General features: G+C 38.8%; 2 protein-coding genes across 3 annotated transcripts in view; one reads left to right on the top strand and one right to left on the bottom strand.

Annotated features, from left to right (window-relative positions):
- Positions 1–1,258: 1,258 nt before the first annotated feature.
- LOC140146834 (low-density lipoprotein receptor-related protein 3-like) lies at positions 1,259–9,237 on the bottom strand. 2 transcript variants are annotated; one of them, XM_072168714.1, is made up of 4 exons: positions 8,638–9,237; positions 7,680–8,057; positions 5,676–5,789; positions 1,266–2,740 (listed from the first exon to the last, which is right to left on the bottom strand). In XM_072168714.1, the coding sequence occupies exons 1-4, from the start codon at positions 8,708–8,710 to the stop codon at positions 2,514–2,516; spliced, it is 792 nt and encodes a 263-aa protein (XP_072024815.1). In that variant the 5' UTR covers positions 8,711–9,237; the 3' UTR covers positions 1,266–2,513. The 2 variants fall into 2 exon arrangements, with proteins under 2 accessions (XP_072024816.1, XP_072024815.1); XM_072168715.1 differs by lacking the exons at positions 5,676–5,789; positions 7,680–8,057; positions 8,638–9,237 and adding an exon at positions 3,551–4,087 and having other exon boundaries at positions 1,259–2,740.
- A 501-nt stretch (positions 9,238–9,738) lies between these two features.
- The window catches only part of LOC140146833 (kinesin-like protein KIFC3), a 64,780-nt gene continuing 51,569 nt past the window's right edge, over positions 9,739–22,949 (top strand). Inside the window, exons 1-4 of the mRNA XM_072168712.1 lie at positions 9,739–9,959; positions 12,265–12,365; positions 14,162–14,312; positions 20,385–20,450. Coding sequence (XP_072024813.1) covers positions 12,351–12,365; positions 14,162–14,312; positions 20,385–20,450 — 232 coding nt within the window. The 5' untranslated portion in view covers positions 9,739–9,959; positions 12,265–12,350. The remainder of the gene's footprint in view (positions 9,960–12,264; positions 12,366–14,161; positions 14,313–20,384; positions 20,451–22,949) is intronic.

Raw genomic sequence — 22,949 nt, 5'->3', positions numbered from 1 at the left:
CATATATTGCTATCAGCAGTAGCTTGTTAAATGATGTGCATACATTGCTATCAGCAGTAGATAGCTTGTTAAATGATGTGCAGTAGACAAGGAGAAAAGTTTTATAAAATAGGTATACTTTACACCCGGGACTTTACATGCTTTGTGGGAGAAGTATAGATAGGATTATGTCAACGGCGTGGGCTGAATTGGTATTCGAGTCGATTGGTTAACTGCTTTATAGGTGGTATTAATTTTTTTTAAATGAGACGGCAACTTGTTCGATGCCAGCTCGGTGGCAGTAAAGTTGCCAGCATTGGACATTTCTTTTGGCCACGTTCTCAGTTTCTCCCGTTTTGCAAGAGGACAACTATGTAACAAAATTATGTAAAAAATAAGGAAAAGTAACTATCTAAAAACAGTCACAAAAACATGTTAAAAACCTGTAAAAACGGGAATAATGTAAGAACCCAGATTTGACAACATTATTATCCATAACTCTTTTTTTATTTTGGACGGATAGCTCATAAACAGGTTTCCTTTTATTAACAAATATATACATTTATTTTTGTGTACAAAAATAGTATACATTTTTGGTTCACAATCACTGAAAAATAAAGACACACACTACGTCAGCCTGCTACGCTAATTGTCTAAGTCATTTTTTGTAATTTGGAGAACAAAGTACAAAATGGTTCAAACATGCATTTACACATATTTATTCACCAATCTTTGCACAAGAACAAATGATGATACAAATGAAAGGGATAAGCCGAAATAGTAAGGGTGGTTACGTAACTGATGCATGCTTGAACCACATTTTGTACTTTGTTCTCAAAATTACAAAAATGACTTAGGCAATTAGCGTAGCAGGCTGACGACTAGTTTGATATATTTACCCCCCCTTTAGACATTGGCGGCATCAGTTTTGTTGGGTTTTTTTTTTACACAGGGGAAAGTGACATTGGGGTAATAGCGTTAACTTCATCAAACATTTGGCATATTTTGTTCAAAATATAAATTTTCTTTTTTTTAAATGACGGGGATGGGCAACCCAAGTTTGATATAAAAATTGGATCGATTGAGCCCATATTTATTGGTCGAGCTATGAGTTTTAAAATATTGGACTCGACGTCTCGTCCAATATTTTAAAACTCATAGCGAGACCAATAAATATTGGCGTAAAGCATCCAATTTTATTATTATTATGTGTAGGATACAATATTATCACAACTTGGATCCATCAAAACATAATAATGGGGGAAGAAGGTTACCCACCATGGTGCCTGATCCAAGTTTGTGGCAAATACAACTCAAATGGCAATTTTGAAGGAGTCCAAGGGGTTACTTCTCCCTCTTGGACTAGATTTTATTTTGTCAAAATCGCCTATGAAATTTGTCAATATTTCCTCCCTCTTTTTTTAGACTAGGGTGGGGTGGGGAACCCACAGACCCTTGGATCTGCCGTTGCCACCACTGCCTTTTGAGGGGAGTAACCAAAAGATTGATGTGTTATGATTGTAGCTGCACATAGTTTTCGTTAGGGAGTCAAATGTCAATTGGGCTTACGTTTCTCCTATGCTCTCTTAAAAGATCGATGTTAAAAGGGCATTTTGTGATGATCCACAGCATAATCACCTAACTTTTCACAAAAATAGATGAGACTTTTATACCATTGGAAAACTATGGCTACAGAATGTTTATGTACAAACAATTTTTCCAGATTAATTCATTTGGCAAAAATATCGTGAAATTTGAATTAAACACATTGTCTATAGAGCAGTGGAATACACATAATCATGCTAATGCAAAATTGGAATCAACTGAAATTTTGGGAATATTCTTTTTTCGTTGATATCTACAGAAAAGTGTCATAAAAAGGGGATGCTAGGATTACAAAATACACCTTTATGTTATTTTAACCTGCTTCTGGTTTTGATACTTTTATTGATGGAAACTCATGGATGACAAGAAATATGATACATCCATGGGTGTAGCCAGCATTTATTTTGGGGGGTAGAAGCATTTTGAAAAAGTGTACCCCCCCCAATTAAAAAGTGGACATTTTCCAAATATTTTGGATTTTTTAACAAACCTAATTATTTCACTCCCTACGCTTGCAAATAGCCAGATTTTGACCTTTTTTTAACAGAAAAAGCATAAAAAACTTTTTTTTTTCACCCGCAATGCTCTCTTTTTGGCCTTTCCTCACACCCCTTTGGCTATGCCTTTGAATATATCTTGTATAAGCAAACTGCTTGTCTTAATCTTTGTCATCCTCATTGTCAATGTCATCATCATCATAAACATCATCATCATCCTGCATTTCCACTATAAGTGTACAAATAAAAGAAGCCTGCTAATAATCATTATCATCTCCTAGTCTACCCCAGCATGTTCCCCAATTGGCCCATTCTCATCTCAATGTGTTCCTGCAAGTTGACAAAGCTTGTGTGATGTATACTTGTTGATACCAACCCCAATCATGCTATTCTGTCATTTCATCTCATACCGGTAGAACCACACCCTCCTGTTTAGTCATCCTCATCATCCCCATTCCCCCAAAAGTCTTCCCCGGTATGTTCACCCGCTTGATTCTTCTTCATCTCCTCCACAAGTTCCTTGATAAGTTTATGTGATTTATACTTGTTAATACCAACTCTAACTATACCAATGATGAGCAGGATGAGGCAGATGCTACCAGCGATGATACCAGCAATGGCAGCTGGGCTGAGACCACCATCATCAACAATGGCTTCAACTGTGAATGCAAAACAACGATACAGATAATATGTTAAACTCCTCAAAAAACGAAAGTCCCCACTAGTTTTGAATGTGGACTCAAACATGAAAGTCCCCATTAGTTTTGAGTATGGACTCAAACATGAAAGTCCCCACTAGTTTGAGTATAGACTCAAACAAAAAAGTCCCCACTACTTTGAGTATACTCAAACATGAAAGTCCCCACTAGTTTTGAGTGTGGACTCAAACATGAAAGTCCCAAGGCCACATAATTTCATATGAACATGATTTAGCTAGTGAAGTCCTTTGGCCTAAATCTTAGCTCAAGTCGAGTCAAGTCACTGTACAAATCCAATGGTCATGTCACCAAATATCACTTGAGATTTCAAACACATTGGGTTCAACAGGTCTTTTGGTGAAAAACCCACCAAATTGTAGTCTTCATCACTTTTGACAAGAAGAGTTGATCATCAGCCAGTTACGTATCTCAATTGTTTTTCAAGGGGATATGGAGGGGGCAGATATCAAAAAATGTGCCAGAATTTGGCATTCCCCAATACAGACTTCTTATTTTGCCAGGGGAAAAGTATAGTGTGTGTAGGGGTGTGTGTGTGTGTGTGGGGGGGGGGTTAAAGGCTAACGATTGTGGGGGAAATTCTCCCTGGGTTGACATTGTCATCACCCTCTTACCTTCACAGTTAGCCTTTAGCCTCATCACTGCCATCTCCACACATATCATAACTATCACATTTTAATGCACCAGTTATACAATAATGTGAGGGAGATTCCCCATGTCCCCCACCCCCTGGCATTGTCATCACCCTCTTACCTTCACAGTTAGCCTCATCACTGCCATCCCCACACATATCATAACTATCACATTCTAATGCACCAGTTATACAATAATATGAGGGAGATTCCCCATGTCCCCCACCCCCTGGCATTGCCATCACCCTCTTACCTTCACAGTTAGCCTCATCACTGCCATCCCCACACATATCATAACTATCACATTCTAATGCACCAGTTATACAATAATGTGAGGGAGATTCCCCATGTCCCCCACCCCCTGGCATTGTCATCACCCTCATACCTTCACAGTTAGCCTCATCACTGCCGTCCCCACACATATCATAACTATCACATTCTAATGCACCAGTTATACAATAATATGAGGGAGATTCCCCATGTCCCCCACCCCCTGGCATTGTCATCACCCTCTTACCTTCACAGTTAGCCTCATCACTGCCATCCCCACACATATCATAACTATCACATTCTAATGCACCAGTTATACAATAATGTGAGGAAGATTCCCCATGTCCCCCACCCCCTGGCATTGTCATCACCCTCTTACCTTCACAGTTAGCCTCATCACTGCCATCCCCACACATATCATAACTATCACATTCTAATGCACCAGTTATATAATAATATGAGGGAGATTCCCCATGTCCCCACCCCTGACATTGACATCACCCTCTTACCTTCACAGTTAGCCTCATCACTGCCATCCCCACACATATCATAACTATCACATTCTAATGCACCAGTTATACAATAATGTGAGCGAGATCCCCCCTCTCCCCCCCCCCTGGCATTGTCATCACCCTCTTACCTTCACAGTTAGCCTCATCACTACCATCCCCACACATATCATAACTATCACATTCTAATGCACCAGTTATATAATAATATGAGGGAGATTCCCCATGTCCCCCACCCCCTGACATTGACATCACCCTCTTACCTTCACAGTTAGCCTCATCACTGCCATCCCCACACATATCATAACTATCACATTCTAATGCACCAGTTATACAATAATATGAGGGAGATTCCCCATGTCCCCCACCCCCTGGCATTGTCATCACCCTCTTACCTTCACAGTTAGCCTCATCACTGTCATCCCCACACATATCATAACTATCACATTCTAATGCACCAGTTATACAATAATATGAGGGAGATTCCCCATGTCCCCCACCCCCTGGCATTGCCATCACCCTCTTACCTTCACAGTTAGCCTCATCACTGCCATCCCCACACATATCATAACTATCACATTCTAATGCACCAGTTATATAATAATATGAGGGAGATTCCCCATGTCCCCCACCCCCTGGCATTGTCATCACCCTCTTACCTTCACAGTTAGCCTCATCACTGCCATCCCCACACATATCATAACTATCACATTCTAATCCAGTTATACAATAATGTGAGGGAGATTCCCCATGTCCCCCACCCCTGGCATTGCCATCACCCTCTTACCTTCACAAGCTTTCACAGTTAGCCTCATCACTGCCATCCCCACACATATCATACCTATCACATTCTAACGCACCAGTTATACAATAATATGAGGGAGATTCCCCATGTCCCCCACCCTCTGGCATTGCCATCACCCTCTTACCTTCACAGTTAGCCTCATCGCTGCTATCCCCACACATATCATAACTATCACATTCTAACGCACCAGTTATACAATAATATGAGGGAGATTCCCCATGTCCCCCACCCTCTGGCATTGCCATCACCCTCTTACCTTCACAGTTAGCCTCATCACTGCCGTCCCCACACATATCATAACTATCACATTCTAATGCACCAGTTATACAATAATGTGAGGGAGATTCCCCATGTCCCCCACCCCCTGGCATTGCCATCACCCTCTTACCTTCACAAGCTTTCACAGTTAGCCTCATCACTACCATCCCCACACATATCATACCTATCACATTCTAACGCACCAGTTATACAATAATATGAGGGAGATTCCCCATGTCCCCCACCCTCTGGCATTGCCATCACCCTCTTACCTTCACAGTTAGCCTCATCACTGCCATCCCCACACATATCATAACTATCACATTCTAATGCACCAGTTATACAATAATGTGAGGGAGATTCCCCATGTCCCCCACCCCCTGGCATTGCCATCACCCTCTTACCTTCACAGTTAGCCTCATCACTGCCATCCCCACACATATCATAACTATCACATTCTAATGCACCAGTTATACATTTGCCATTACTACAGTTGAATTGGTTGGATCCACATGGACCTGAGAAAGGAAAAATAAACACAAGATAAATTGGGTAAGAGACAATTCGAAAGGTACAGAATATCCACAACTGTCTAAAATCCCCACCTGTATCATACAAAGTATTGATGTGGCACTTGCTGGAGCCTTCACTTTTCTGAGCACTCGCATTAATTTTAGGTTCCAATTTCATTTCATTGCTGTCTCTTCAGGTCTGATCAAGGCACGGTGTGTACAAAACGTTGAGGGCCCTCGAGGCCTCCTAGAGATCCGGGCCCTTACATATTATAAGGCTGCATCTGGCCTAATGACCTGCTTTATTTTGAGCCCTGTATACTCAACTTATTAGGTCTGCTGGTTGCTGCAGTATAGTCTACAAGAATACAACTTGAGAGCAGGGGGGAGGGGCCTTTCACTGAAAATGGATGACAGTGATATATGCGGGGGTATCAAAAAGTTTTAGAAATGCCCCAGAAGTGAAAGAGCTATGTCAATTAAATTTTGTCAGTGCAATCACTGGTCCTTATGTACACTATGGTGCCAAAATGGTCTCATTATGTAAGTATGTTTACTTTTTTTACAGGAGCTAGATGTCACTACCTGCCTATGTAACCGCATAACCAGCAAAATGGAGAAAATTGAGGCATGCAGCATGATTAAGTTCCATTTTAAGGGTTACAGTGCCCAGAAAATCTGCGATGAAATAAAAATTCCTTTTCCAAAAAGCGACAGTGACATATCACAATCACCACCGAAGATAACTTTCATTTCATCATCAATTTTCTAGGCACTGCAACCCTTCAAAAGCAGGATCTTAATAATGCTGCTTGCCTGAATTTTCTCAATCTTGCAGTTTATGCGCAGTAACTGGGGCAGCAGGTTATTGGCATCTAGTGCCACCTGTAAAAAAAGTAAACATACCTATGAGACCATTTTTGGACCATAATGTACATAAGGACTAATGATTACACTGACAAAATTTCATTGATATAGCTCTTTCACTTCTGGGCGATTTCTAAAACTTTTTGATACCCCCTCGTATGTGTGGCCAAATTTACCCCCATTTTTCAACTCCCTGTTAACAAACCCCCTTATTAAATAGTTCTAAACAGATTTTAGATTTTTAAAAGCTCTTAAAAGCTCTCAACGAATGGCCTCCCTTTATCTCTACAATGACCAACATTTTGAAATGTTCCAAATTGAATTTTTTGTATTTTGACACGGTTATGGCCATGGGTCAAAATTGCCCTGGTCCTACTGAATGATACCCATTTCGATGAGGCTTCATGGTGCAATTTTAGGGACTTCTCACCCAATGATCTCATTTTTTGGCATCAAATCAAAAGATTGTCTCACAAAGAGACCCTCTCACCAAAAGACCCTCTCACCAAAAGACCCTCTCACCAAAAGATCCTCTCACAGTAAAAAAAGACCCTCTCACCAAAAGTCCCTCTCACCAAAAGACCCTCTCAACAAAAGAGACTCTCTCACCAAAAGACCCTCTCACCAAAAATCCCTCTCACCAAAAGACCCTCTCACCAAAAGACCCTCTCACCAAAAATCCCTCTCACCAAAAGACTCTCTCACCAAAAGACCCTCTCACCAAAAGACCCTCTCACAAAAAGACCCTCTCACCAAAAGACCCTCTCACCAAAGACCCTCTCACAGAAAAAAAAAAACCCTCTCACCAAAGCACCTCTCAGTCTCACCAAAAGACGTTCTCACCAAAGGACCCTCTCACAAAAAAGACAGATCTGGGCACTTGAGAGATTCAGGATAAAAACTTAAAAGTAGGCCTACTCATGACAGAAAGAATAAACATTAAAGTCAGCCCTTTTTGCATCCTGGTTTCCCCATGGATGCATCAACCATGTCAAATTTAGGTCCCTACCTGCTGATCAGCAAACTTACCATCAGTAAACACAGTGTAATATATCCCAAAACCACTTGTCCTCCCGTCCTCATCTGATTTGAAATCAAACAGCACCTGATTACTGCTTGACTCTACATCCGGAACCTGTATCCTACCGCAAAGTGTGGATGTGAGGGCGCTGCTTGTCGTATTTGGCCCGTCGTATATCCTCAAACTATCAAGACATTGACCATCGATGGCTTCCTCAAGATTAAATCGGACAAATTGAAAGAGGAGTCTTTTCTCTGATGAGTCTGTTGCCAGGATCATCTGGCAATCTTGATTGTTCTTGTAGTAGAGGCTGCTGTCAGGTTCCAGGAGTCCAGCTCCTGATGTACTTGCTGTGATTGTGGCATTGCAGTTGTTGGACAGGTATACTGCAAAAAAATATTATTTATTGTATAATCTTATAAAACTTATCCAGTGTCCTTTATGAGGTTTTCTGGAACAGTCAATTTTGTAATCATATGGGCTGTGCAATAATTTAATATGAGCCCCCAGTAAAATTTCCCAAATGGCATGCCAAAAAAATTCTTGCCCCCCCCCCCTCTTGGCCGTCCAAATATTGTGTGCCCAGTAAATGTGATGTAAAATTTCCGAACGGCCCACCAAAAATCGCTTGCCCCCCTCCCGGCCCGCCAAAAATCTTTGCCCCCCCCCTTTACACATGCCAAATTTTTGGGATCCCAATTTTCAAACCTTAAATGGTTTTATAGGCCCTATGAGCGAGCAGGAAAATTTGCATAATAATTATTATTAAAACGTTTCCGTACTGTTTTCCTTTTTAGAGCGTTTTATTTAAAAGGCGCCCAATGAATGTGTGCCAAAAATCGCGTGCCCCCCCTCTCGACTGGCCAAAATTGCCTGCCCCCCTTTCGGCTCGCCAAAAATGTCTTGCCGCCCCAATTTTACCCTCCCAGGCCCAGGGCTCATAATTATTGCACATATCACACTTACCAACATCCAATGATTCTGATTTCTTCAAGACGGTAATCAGAAGAGCTGCTACACTGAAATGCCACCAAGCCATTATGATCACCAAACAGCAACACTGTCAGCAGAGTTGTACAAAAAGTTCACATTCACTGTCTGTGTCTGTCACACTAACACTCAGTAGTCGATCAGTAGGCCCTACATCATTTTCATGATTGCAGTGCCTTTCAGTACTAAATCTCGTACACTGTTACACACACTCCGCCGAATTCTACAGATTTACATGTACCTCAAAACCAGGATTCGATCATCCATGATCATGGCTATCTACTGTGAATGACGAAGCAGTGATTTTCAAGTCAACCAGGCATCAATCAACACAATAGATTCGACATTCATGCATTCTGTTATTTCTGATCTACATTATTTGTGGTATTGGGCGATGAACTACAGACAGTACTGGTAGGCTCACGGCCACGGGGCTCACTTCTGCATTGCTCTAACTAATCTTCAATGAACATATGTAAATATTCAAATCGTTCCCATCAATTTACTACCTTTTAAAATGTTCTTTACTAATCTTGCCAATTGCCCAATTGCAAATATACGTCAGTGTAACTTGGTTGTATAACGTTGCTTAGCGATACAAGGTCATGCACGTGGGTCACATACCTTACATAATTGATTGATCGGAGATATAGCTTGTTTACCAACGTACACTTACCTGTAAATGCTGAGTAGTGTATGTTCGGTGTTCAAACAAAAAAGTTTGTTTACATTTGCGTATGGTATAACTTGTTGCCAACTTTGTAATAATAAATCCTGTTTGGGCTACATTTGACTTTTATGAAACTTCTTTACAAGACACATTCAGTCCTATAGAGTATAATTTTAAATGTAAAACATGACATAAATACCTCTTCATTCTATTTTATTCAAAGATTAATGTTTGGAATTTTCAAAATATAGCTAATTTTTGAAATTGTGTGCCTTTTATCAACTTTAATCAACGCACCCCGGTGCAATCAAATTTGGCAACACTGGTTTGCGGTTAGGTGGCGCTGTATCGTAGACCGGTCTTTTTTCAAAACGTGAACAGGTGGAATCATCGGAGCTTATCGGAAGTCGATCAGTGCAGGACTGACAGCAGTAGAAAATGACAAAGAAACCGGTGTGATTTACTGCGATGCTGGATTTGTGAAATTATGTGAATTTCTTCTGTTTATATCGATGTTGATGATGTGTTGACATCACTTGTGTGGTCTTCAGTGGACTTTTATAGCTGGATCAGTACTGTCGAACTGAGTTTGTATTGTAACTCGACATTCCATCAGTTGAGAAGTTCGGTAAGCTTAACTTCCGGGATACGTTATCATAGTTCATGCTGATGCTACCCCCGATGCTACCCTCTGCAGGGTTGAGTGCCCGGGGGTTGAGTGCAGGCTGCAGGGTGATAGTAGACTACATGTATGTAAATTGTACATAATGAAATAGACTGGATTATATTATTGTCTTGTCTTGTTTGAGTCGGCAGGTTCAGTCTAGCCATCGAGATCATGGTCTAGTATAGCTGTATTTTCGCTGCGGCTGTGCCGATGACCGTGTGACGGACACTCCATGATGTGGTCTTGTGCGGGTGGGAGGGGGGCACTAGATCCTGTAACTCTGTATCTTCATTTATCATTAGGATGTTGCAAAAAAAAAAACCATGTTCTTGTTCTTGTTCTTGTTCGAATACTGGCCAACACTCCTGAAGGAGGGCGAGTTAGCGCAGCGGTAGTTCCCTCGCTTTGCACCACTGAGGTCCCGGTTCAAGCCCGGCGCGCCCAAGGACTCATGTGCACTTGGTTTATCCCGATCCATGCTCGCTCTCGCAGGTTTTCTCCGGGATCTCCGGTTTCCTCCTGCTTTCAAAATCGGTGATTAGTTGTTTCGTTATCAAAAACTTCCTTCACCCAATGGAATTTGGGGAGCTGCAGAAAATGGGTGGATGTTACAATCTAAGTGCGGATAGGTTTGCGCCAGGTTTGGCTGCAACTAGCCTAGTTGATGCGATCTGATTGTGATGATTCACCACGCAGCGAAATTACAGCGCTTTGAATCCTCTAGAAAAAGCGCTATATAAATTCCGAAATTTATTTATTATTTTATTTATTATTTATTTAAACGGTCATGTACTGGTATATCGTCCAGAAATCGCTGAGGGAGGCCCTATTGTGTTTACCATTTATTCTGTAAGTCTTTGTCAACACATCATAAAAACAGGGAGGCTCACAGCCCTGGACTCACAGGCTCCTAATGTTTTTGTTATTTCCCCAAAGCCCTACCCAGAAGCGAGAGTGTTTGCAATGACGTGTTTATTTTGATAACCAAGATCTTCCTAAGTCTTTTCCTAACATTAACAACAATTTTAGAAACAAAGTGAACAAAGAAGAAAAGTACCGGTAGCAAAAATATTTGAAAATCTCCAAAAATCGATGAGGGCAGGGACAATAAACATGTTATATATTTTACTTGGCCTTATCAGAAATTTTTCCTGAATTTTTGAATAAAGGGGATCTTTGGGTGACAGGAAAACAAAGGTCATTGGGTGGAAAAATGGGGGTCAATGTGGCCACACATCCCTGTCACTAAATCAAAATGGAGATTTGGCATCAGAAGAAAGCTCATAGTTTTCTAATCCCAGTGAAATTTTAGGACTAAAATATTATTCTGGTTAGATGTTATGAATGAAAAAATGATAGCCTTATCCCCAAATGGTATACGGTACTTTACTGTCCACACATACCGTTCTATTAGTCCTGCCAGCAAGACTTCAGTCTTTATCATAATGACATCTACGGACCTGAAGTCATGCAGCGGTATATAGGGATGCACTGTACGTTTAAGAAATCCAAACTTCAAGCATCAAGAAATATACCTTGTATTTGTCAGTTTTACCTCAGAGATGCTGTAGACCCTCTCTACACAGTGTAGAAACATCACAAGTAGAATGCTGCTCAATATGATAAATCCAAATCATGAAAATTAAGACAATTTGTAGAGCAATATTTTGACCACTTTTGCACTAAGTAAATTACTCCCATGCAGATTGCAGGTTTTGCCAACTCAAGGAATTTTGAACCCACCCAAAAGATGAGATCAATGTAGATCAATTATCTCAACTTTGTGAGTACAGACTAGTACAGTGGGATTAAAATCATCAGTGCACGCCCAAACTCTGGTACAATGGGATTAAAATCATCAGTGCATGCCAAACTGTCCTTGAGAGAGTTCCTCAGCTACATCCTTAGAGCCCAAAATGAGCCCACATATTGTGATGTTTCTTATTTGTGAAAAAGATGGTAATAGAGGGAACTGTAACTCTAGGTATGACGAGTTACAGTTACTGGAACTAACCGTTCTATGGGCCATTATGAAACACGTTTTTATGTGAGGTACAATCCACAATATTTACAAACAAAAAATCTGACTACCTACCTTCAAAGTCTATATAGTTGAAGTCCACTTCAGCAACATTTTGGTGCGATCATTTAAAATTTGTTGTGACTGGCTGTGCTTGCTTCCAAATTTATTGATCAAATATTTCCTGACATAATAAAGTAAGTTACATAATTTACATTTGATTTCTTTTTCTATTTTTAATTGCAGGAAAAGTTGCCACATGCGGAAATAAAGACTAGTACCATATTTTGTGTGAAATATACAGTATTAATCTGAAACTGCGGCATTGAGCGATGTCTTATTATAGGGTAAGTGCGTATTATTTTTTCTTTGAAGTATTTTTTAATAACAAAAAAGGAGGCATCCCTCACCTGCATAAAAATAAGCCCTATGTAAATAGAAAAAGGAGGTTTAATTAATAGGTACTTAATTTATAATTTAATTAAATCTTTGGTTACAAATAATGTGTCATTAGTTTTTAAATGTGTTACTGGTATTGTTTGCAATACCTGAATACCCTGCCCCTGAAGCTTTTGGTGTTGCACCTTTTGCAGGTTAAATTTTCCTTTCTCAAAATAACTAGACATTCCTGGTGGCCTGTGTGATCAAATGATGTATAATTATTGCCTACATAAATAACACATAACATGTAGGCCTACATAGTTTATCAATGGAATCAATCATGACAAATCAATATACCCAATAGAAGTCAATGAAATCCATTGATATTTTTTTAAATCAAAATACTGAAGAATTTTAAGATGTTTTAAGTGTGCTAAAAGTATTGATTGCAATAAGTGTACTTCAGCCTTCTCCAGTCCAAGGCTCCCGCTAGCCTTCAAAAACTCTGCGTCCGATCGGACGCACAACTGTAAAACCTGGTCGGGAAATGTGCGTCCCACAAATTTTTGTGCGTCCGTACATGTATGTTTAAATGTGTTGGACAACAGGGAATACAATTTTACAAAGCCCCGATTGCCGGTATTGCATCGCAGTTTGATGCAAATATTTGACTATTTCCTTTCAGATTCCTGATGAGATTTTAAGGATTTATGTAAATATTATTGTCAATAACAAATTACGTGAATGCAAACTTGCTGACAATGTACGATAGTTTAGAAAGTTGTATTTTTGCTCTTGTGTTTGAAAGCTTATCACGTCTCGCTCCGTAAGAATTTTCCAATTTTCATTCAGACATTGACTGTGACCCGGAAGTGTTGCAAAATGGGAGTGGTTAAATGTGAAAGGTCAATAACTCACTTACTGATTGGTCCATTGGTTATGAATATTAATTAAGCTTTATTAGGAGAATTAGGAGTGATCAGTCAACATAATTTTCGCGATTTTTTTGATGATGAAGTTGGTAAGCTTATAATCACTCATTTTTGGGCTGAACCAACTTGCGTCCGACTGGACGCAACAGGTTGATGAAATTTGTTGAACATTGCGTCCAGTAATACAAAAATGCGTCTGGACGCAAGAATTCGCGTCCAGCGGGAGCCTTGCTCCAGTCATTCAATTTCTGCTGCTAGTGGGAATTACTGAAGAGCATGTCATGCTGTTTTGTATACATGACTGATATGTGATGGTGGAGGAGGGGGCTGGTGGGGAGGGGGCAGGTGGGGAGATGTGAGATTTCAAGCAGTTTGTGTACATGTACTTTCAGTAGGCCTACAGTGTTGAATGGGGCTAATTTACAGAAACTGTTTTCTTCCCAATCTCAACAGCATGTTTGCATGCATGCATACGGTCTACAGAACAAGTTTTTTCCTTCAAAATGAAGAAGGCAGAACATGATTTAGGCCCATGCCAGCAGGGGCATAATAACTTGATAATTCCCTATGGGTTTACAAAAAAACATTAATGAAGTTATGGAAGAAAAAAGCCCTTAAAATTACCATCAAAGCACAGAATTTCATAAACATCTCTTGATGAGAAGGATAATCCCTTCTGTAAAAATATATTCCCTGAAAAGCAGTAACATGATTTCATTTAAATTTAACTGTTTTTCTTTGATTGTGCATTTTGAGTCTTTGTTTTGATAAAAAAATAAATATAGCCACTTTTTATAGAACGCCTTTGATTATCATATTTTTATGTACAGACATCATCTAGCAACCATGGTTTCCACACTCCCAAGACATTTCAACCTGATCAGGGGAACACCAGGAGATCAGGGCCCTCACCATTACCCCCACGCACACCAACACCATCAAAATGGGAGGACTTTATGGAAGAACTTGGATTAACTCAGGGTAAGAGTCTAACTAACTTGTTTCAAGAATCATAATATTTTGTAATGTACAAAAATGTGTATGTGTGTCCCTGGAGGTGCACTGTTAAGGGGCTGTGCAATAATTATGAGCCCTGGTGGAGGGTAAAAGTGGGGGGCAAGAAATTTTTGGCGAGCTGAAAGGGGGGGACAAGCAATTTTTGGCCAGCCGAGAGGGGGGGGCAAGTGATTTTTGGCACACATTCATGGGGCACCTTTTAAATAAAACGGGGCTTAGGAAAACAGTACGGAAACGCTTTGATATGCAAATTTTCCAAATTTGGATCCCCAAAATTTGGCATGTGTAAGGGGGGGGCAAAAAGAATTTTTGGCGGGCGAGAAGGGGGGGGGGCAATTTTGGCAGGCCAAGAGGGGCAAGCAATTTTTGGCGAGCCGTTTTCATAATTATTGCACAGCCCCTAAGGTTAGCAACTTTTTTAAAGTGTTGCGATTTGGTAGTTCACATCATCTTGCGAATGGTAGTGAGCTTTGGCAAAAATTGCATTGATCATTTAAAACCGAGTGTGTAGAAGAATTCAAATATCACAGACATACTTTTGTAGGTCCTGTGGTTCTTGAGTTATTTTGTAAAGAAGGCTGATTAAACCAACAACACTTTTGTAAAATGTACAGAACTCATTAACAACAATAAATCAAGCAAGTTTTTAAAGGATATGATTTGTGGAATGAACTTTTGCAAAACATCAAAGTATTTATTTGTCAATAATATATTGATTTAGAAAATGAAAATTTTTTTTTGGCTGCTTGGACCTACAACACCTCGTCTTCCCTTAGTGTAATGTATCCATGAGTCATGTGAGTAGAGTGGTATTTAACCGTATTTTTAAATTAAAATAGGCTAAAATGTTTTCTGCAGGAGGCCTGAAAACCAAAATTATGCAACATTTTGTAAGGAGAAGCTTCACATGTATGATGAAGATGATTACATAGGTGGCAGAAGGGAGACTATTTCCAATTAGGCCTTTCAAGTGTTCTAAACAATTTTTTTCTGAGCTTGTATCTTAAAATTATGTTGAGTTTCATTATTCATAATTTGCAACAAATTGTGTTTTAATTATGTCCTCGATAACAATTGCATTATGAATAATGAAATTAAAATAATTAGGTAATTAGTTAATTAATACATTCATGTTTGCTCCATCTGGTGCCAGTGTAATCTTTAATTCCAGGGCTATTCCGGTTGAAATCCATGAAAATAAAATTTAATTTCACAATTTTTATTTTATTTCCAAAAAATTCCCATTGGCAGCCACTCTCTCCTTATTTTTCAAAAACCTGGACGCTAAGGGACGTACCATTATACTTCAAGGAAGGGGGTAGGAAGAATTTGAAAAAAAAAACTTCACCCACTACATGACCAAAACCCTTCCCCACCAACACTAAAAAAAAAAAAACTTTCACCACCTAACTCACAGTGTATAAATGCATGAAAATTAAAAAAAAAAAAAAAAACTTGCCGCCTTGATTGCATCCCTAAACATTTATTTTTTTTATTCGACCTAATGGAGGGGAAATATTAGAGATATGTAATGACATAGGATTATGCATGCATAATTACTGTTTATTATGCCATACCTCATAAAAAAACTGTGATCATGATTTTGTATTGAAACATGGCTTTTTTTTGCATTTTAATTTTATGCAATAGCAAAATTGATTTCTTGGGTTTGGATCAAAAGTTTTAAACTTTAACCATTCCATTACCAACACAGATGAACTTTATCCATGAATGATTTTTCAGGATCAGACTTCGCAGTGTGAGAATCAATCTTGATTCTTGCAGAATAAATTTGCGAAAATCATTTAATTCTTGCAAATCAACTTCTGTATACTACAAAAGTTTGCGAGAATCAACTGGGATATCTGTTTACAAGAATCTTTGGGAGAATCGATTGCTTCGATTCTCTGATTCTCGCTGAAATTCTGAACCTGGATTAGCAAACTGTTATTTAAAAAAAAAAAAAATTGTGTAACATTTTGCTATGAATCCAGGTAAATCCAATGCAGTGCTACATGTAGGTAGGGCCCAGATGTTGAGTACACTGTAACCTTTGAAAGTTTTATGGCACTGTCCTTGGTCAATCCAGTAAGCTATGGGATTTATAACAAACCTGTTTAGACATAACAAATAAATAGTTAACCATAATAACCAAGTACTATAAAGCACATGCCTTAACTACTGGTTGTCATGGTAGCATAAACAAACTCCTTTGAAATCCACCTGCAGGCTTGTATTCAATGACATTTGCACAGTAGCTATTAAATAGATATGTTAAAAAATAACTTGTGATTTGAATCCAATTAACAGACAGGAAGTTATGAAAAGTAATTTGTATTTGCATGGTATTTTACTTAGTATTTTAGCTCTGACCATTTTACCAAATTTAAATCTCTGCCTTTTGCAATCTGTAAAAAATAAACTACCGGAAGGCATTAATTGTTCTGTCGCAATTGGCCTGTTTTTCAGCTTTTTTGTTATGAATTGGAGCAGAATTAAATTAGAAAAATTTGATAAAAATGCTAAAATTTGTTATGTAGGCCTAGATTCAAGAACAAACCATTTTAACAATGAAAATTAAATTTTTAAAAGCAAATTGTATACAATTTTAAGCATCAAAATTAAAACAGTTTTGAAAACATGTAGGCCTACTGCAGGTAAGGTCAAAAGGTCTGTCATGTATAAAATCATCAATTTAGCAAACAGACTGTTTGTGGCTATTTGTTTGGAAAGCAACTTGACTACCACTGTCCACTTCAAATAAGCAAACTAAATTAGTATTCATTTAGTCAAAGATACTTTATAGGATATGAGTTTTATTGACAGAATTGACACTCATGTTTGGGCTCCATTGATGATATAAAATAATTGTAATTAGGTCTGTCCAAAGTTTGTTAACTTTTTATTTGTGAAAGGCACGGTTTACTTGTCCTTCAATTCTGAATAGGCTATATCAGCTGAAATCCATACACCCTGTTTGTAAGACATTTAATATCCCACATAGGGAGTGTGTATTTCAAACGGAGTTACCTTATGGGCGACTCCATTTGAAGTCTACACCCCCTGTGTGAGAGATGAATAAATTTATTTTTACTAAACTGCTGAACTAAAACTATGATGAGGCATATGGACATGATTGAAATGTAGGCTTCAACCTTGTGTATACAACCCTGTCTTATCTGCTATCATCATTGTATATTGTTACAGTGGTAGACATCTTTTCCTATCTCTTGAACTCTTCCTATACAGGGTGTATCAAAATGATTGGCAATATTCAATGAGCATGCAGCAGGGTCATAAACCTAGTTGTATCAAGCTGATCTAAATGTTGAATTTGGAAGAAGCACTCTCTTTAATTGGCCGATTGAAATATTTCAATCTTTTGACGATTGATGATAGGAATCAATCTAAATAGATTGAAAAATAGATTGAAATGGTTTTTTGGTTTGACTATAACCTTTTTGTAGACTGATTTCACTATCCAATCATGTGTTACTCCTAATGTACTGCCAAATGGCATGTGTTGCATATGTTTGGAATGAGATTTAAGCTTTTTTACATATTGAATCGTTTGGGGAACTAAGATTTTCGGAGCTGTTTCACGCTTGAACTCCTATGGAAACACGGCCTAAAATCAGGTCTTTTTTACATCTCTTGTCACCGAAACGTAATTTGTAGTGATATGAACTGCATGCGCATTTAAATGGAGCTAAAACTGTGATGTCTTGATTTTTACCAAAATAAATATCCTCCAAACTTGTTTAGGTCTGGATATCTTGGGATGAGCTTTGTATTTTCAGTCAAAAATCGCTTAGATTTCTGTGTAAAATGCATGTTTGTTGAAAAAGTTAAAACTTGTAGTCCTCATATAAAAAACAGCGCCATCTTATCGCTTACTTCTCATGAGTGAATTTTCCTCTAAGATTCAGATCCAGAGAATGTTAAAGAAAGAAGAAATTGTGAAATCAAATGTGAATTTGACTCAGTGCAAAATTGACCACTAGGCAGGCCCTCGGGCCAATGGCCTACAAAAATTGGTGCGGGTCCGTAATTTTGTCACCTGGCGTGCCCGCAGGGCCTGCAGATTTTTTAGATCAGTCCATCACATTGATAGCGTAGGGCCCTTAACAAATTGTGAGGGCCCTCAAAATTTTGAGATCAAGGGCCCAAATGGCCCTTGAAAATGTTGGCTTATTTCGACCCCTGCGCGGGGGCCACTCACATAAATGGTCTATACGCATGCATGCGTGACCAACAAAACAAGTAAAAAGTGGTGTTTTATTACTATTAGGCAAGGGAAGTTACACGTGTGACGCATTTAGGGTCTAAAAAACACTTGATTTTCAAGAATAAGGGTAGTTTTCTGAAACTGAACAACTTGTTTAGGGTACCTTTTCAAATTTTTGGTAAATGAGTCCAAAAAGGGTACATTTGTTGCATTTTTACTAGCCAAAAACTCATTAGGGGGTAAATTCTATATCAAATTACCTTATTAAGGGGCTAAATTTGCTGATGCAGGTGTACACTATCATACTTGAGTGGCCCCACCCTGGGACCATACCACTGATGTACACCCCCTAAGACATGACCTTAATCATCCATACAGGGAGTGTGAACTTGGGTTACCCGAATCACAGATTCTGGAGTGACTCCCTGTGTGGGAGATAGAGGTCATGTCTTCCATAGGGAGTGTACTAGAGTTTCAACTGGAACAGCCCAGTTTAATGGCCTAGCCTATACTGTTAAATTTTTTTGGGCACTTTTTATACCGATTTTCAATTACTTTGGTTATTATGGTTATTTTTTATTTAATTTCGAGATTCTTACATGTATTGACCTCTTGGCCTATACAGAATAAAATGTTTGTGTGATTTTATTTTCGTGGAAGCCGTGTTAAGCGTAAAATTTAATGTTTCACAACATTTTCATTTCTACAGTGTTACTGTATACACTTATTTTTGTGTACAGAATTTTTTGCGATTTTGGGATTTTTGGAATTTTTTCGTGATTGATTGTTTATTTAAATTTATGTAAATGTAAAGTTATTTTATTTTTTTAACACTGTATTTTCGTGTGTTGTTATTTTTTGCATCTGCATGTCCACTCGCAAAATTTGCGAAAATAAAAGTTCACGAAAAAAACAGTGTATACGGTACTAGTGATCTGATTTGCTATTGCGATATGAAAAATGTCACATAAAGTGGACCAAAATAACATTTGAACTTAACCCCATATGAGAGCTACCTGCCGATTGGCCAAAATGAATAATGTGTCCAATTTTGAACCAATCAAGGAGGGGAGGTATTTAATAAGATCATCTGCAAATGCAAGTTTGACCATTAATAGTTTAAAGCCTAGCTGAAATGAGCATTTCAAGTTATCAACCAATTAAATTAGAAGTGCTGTTAGATGACCAGTAGTGTCTATGGGGTTAAGATGGATATCATCATAAAGTGAACATCAAGTGCAGTACAAATTTGACAAGAAATGTACTGACACCCTATAATGTATAGTAGGAAAATTTTAGCTAGGTTTTTATTTGTGCACTTTTTCCATTAAGGCTAGCTAAAATTGACAAATTATGGGGTCCTAGACCTCCATGTGTGACCATGCAAGTTACATGTAGCACCAACCCTGACACACACCTATGGGGTCCTAGACCTCCATGTAAGTTACATGTACATGTAGTACCAACCCTGACACACACCTAAAACAAATGGTAATCTGTAAAGTGTGCTGAGGCTTGTGGATCAATGTCTAGGCTTTTTTTATATACACACACTCTCGCATTTCTTTCCCTAATTCCACTGAAGACTAATAGTTTAATTTATGTTATAGCCCAGATGGTTGCGTGCATTGTAGCCTCATGTGCTGTTATAGTTTTGTGTCAGGGGGCAGCAAAGCTTCTCACAGGGGTGGGGGTTGGGGCAGCTGCCCCTTGGCCCTGGCTACACAATCACTGAGTGCATACTAACCCAACATGTACATACACCCTATAATTATGTTATGTTTCATTTCTTCTTCTTTTTATCTTAGATGATGTAGGCAAACAGTATGGTGGACTCAGTGATAGTGACAACTCAGGTGATGAAAGGACTAATGGTAAGTAGATATATACTTTTTTTTACGGATCATAGCGTACCATGCCGTACGATGGCGGGTAACAAGCTCTGTGGAAATATAGCGGGTGATGCCATTGCTGTATGCTTTTCTGTTGTCCGGCATGATCCACCTTCTGAGATGGATCAATCATGCTGTATCAAACAGTCTATAATATCGAATTGATTAATTCGAATTAAACAATTCATTGATGTTAGCACTGGGTAGTAGCCATTACTGCCAGTAGACAGGAAGTCTAGAAAGTTGACTTCAACGCTGTAGGTGGTCTTCCTGTACTTTTGAATGGGACAGCAGTAACCTTGGGCATTTTTGGATTTTTCAGATTTTTTTCTAAGTTTGTGAGAGCATAACAAGACTATCCGTCGATGGATTTTTATTTCCGTCGGTAGATATTTTTAAAATTAAGTTTTTCATAACAAAAAGACAGAGACCCCTGATGTATAATAAATTAGCTAGGTAAGTTTTGAGTAACCTTGATGAAAATTATCAAAAAAGTGGCTATTCAATTGTGTGGGTACGGTCCATCACCTGTCACTTGGTAGTCTTGTAACATGTCTAATGGCGCTGCCCATGGCCACTCGATGAATTGTTTAATTCGAATTAATCAATTCGATATTATAGACTGAGGAGGATGTTCGCTTTGGATATGATGAGCCGGGTAACAATGTCCTTGCTATGCTTTGCATGTCACAGAAATTGCTTTCCAAATTACTGGATCTTCAGTAAAAAGCAGTGTGCATTGAAGAAAACACACACTTTTTGCTCTCAGTGGAAACATGAAGGATAAAGGTTTTTGGCAATTCCGTACCAAAAGATAGCAGATTAAAAAAGTATGCAATGGCGTTTCTTCTGTGGCAACACATTAATGGTTGACTTTGACTCAGTGATGATTTTAGCTCAGTGGGACAGTAGTGAACTCAAGTTAGGATTTTACATTTTTTTGCAGAGAAAATGTACTGGTTATAAATGTTCTTGCCGATTCTAGCTGATCAAGTACAGTATACAGGTCAGGAGTTGAAAGAATAATAAAAGGATCTCTTAGTAGAAACAAAAACAGTCCAAGTATTGTTCAACAATGAAATCCAAACCAAGTATAGCCTGAAAACAGGCTTTGTTATTGGTAATTAAGAAAGTAACATAAACTTTGTTAAGGGCTGTAAGTGTGAAGTTCATTAAATTTTCATAAAAATATTGAACAAAAACGTAGTCACATTTCACAAGTACATGTTAAAAAGAGACTTTTACAAGAAGAATAATGTCATTTTTTTCAGTACTAATTGTGTTTGACTGAGATATTTTTGTGACCACATAACCACCAGTGGATACTAGTTGAATAGGGCATTCCAGTACCTTCCTCAGGGTGAATGTAGGATTAAAACTGACTTAGAAATGTGTACAACAGTGGCGTAGCCTAGCCAGGGGTCAAAGGGGGAAGCTCCCCTGTGAGAAGTCTTGCCCCCCCCCCCCTGTGGGATGCTGGCCGCCCTGATATTTAAGATTTTAGGCCTTTTTTGCCTCCCCCCCATGAAAATTGTGTTGCCCCTCCTCATATAGAAAAGTTGGGCCCACTTTCGTGCAGAAAAGATTTGACCAGTCAGCTGTGCTATGAGCATGCACAATAATGACCTTTCGTCATGGATGCATGCACATACGTCATGCATAGGGAGTTTATTGACGATCGATGACCCCGGTCAATAGACATCCGGGTTCGCCATGCTTGATAGTAGCTATCGGCTGATTCGTCGGATGTATTTTAGGGCAAAATGTCACCCTGTTCCCCTTATCCAATCAAAACAAGTTTTATATCACAAGAATCCTTAGCTCAAGTAGGTCAATAAACCAGCCGTGTTCTTAGAAAAAGTCCCGTCACTTTAATTGGCTGTTACATTTAACGCGAGTAGCCCCCGAAAAAAGTGAAAAATTAGCACATTTTCCATTGACGGCATGGAATTTTGAGCGAAATAATAAGTTTTAAAGTTAAAAAGTCACCCTGTTCTCATCATCAGAAATTTTTGAAGTAAGGTTTTTATTGATAAAGATACTTTTAACATGCTAATTCCGGGCGTGTTTGTGTAAATTTTATCAACACATGAGCAGCATGCGGGTAGATAGAACAGCAGAGAGGGAATTCACCCATGATTTCCTGTGGTTAAGCGGCGTGCATGACAATAGCTGAGCAAATGCACTCAACTTTTCCATATGGCCCCCTTCTGAGCAATGAGTGCCATCAGCGAAGACGATAGTTTCATGATCAGTTTGAGCATGGAATTTGTAAATGGCTTGGACTTTGTCAACTCAATGTTCCGCCAAAGATCAAAGGAAGCAATCCTTCAAACCAGGGTATAAGGGTGAAATGGAAATTCATACAGTCATCTTGGAAAGGAGAAAATCATGCACGATGTGTAACTTGTAGAGTGGATTTTCAGCATCGCTCACACTTCCACTAAAGTTACAGTGGATTGTATAACATTGTACCGGTAT

Source organism: Amphiura filiformis, chromosome 2 (assembly GCF_039555335.1).
Source record: "Amphiura filiformis chromosome 2, Afil_fr2py, whole genome shotgun sequence".
Lineage (NCBI taxonomy): Eukaryota > Metazoa > Echinodermata > Ophiuroidea > Amphilepidida > Amphiuridae > Amphiura > Amphiura filiformis.
Note: the sequence above shows the minus strand (reverse complement) of the source record. Positions and strands in the feature narration are given on the sequence as shown.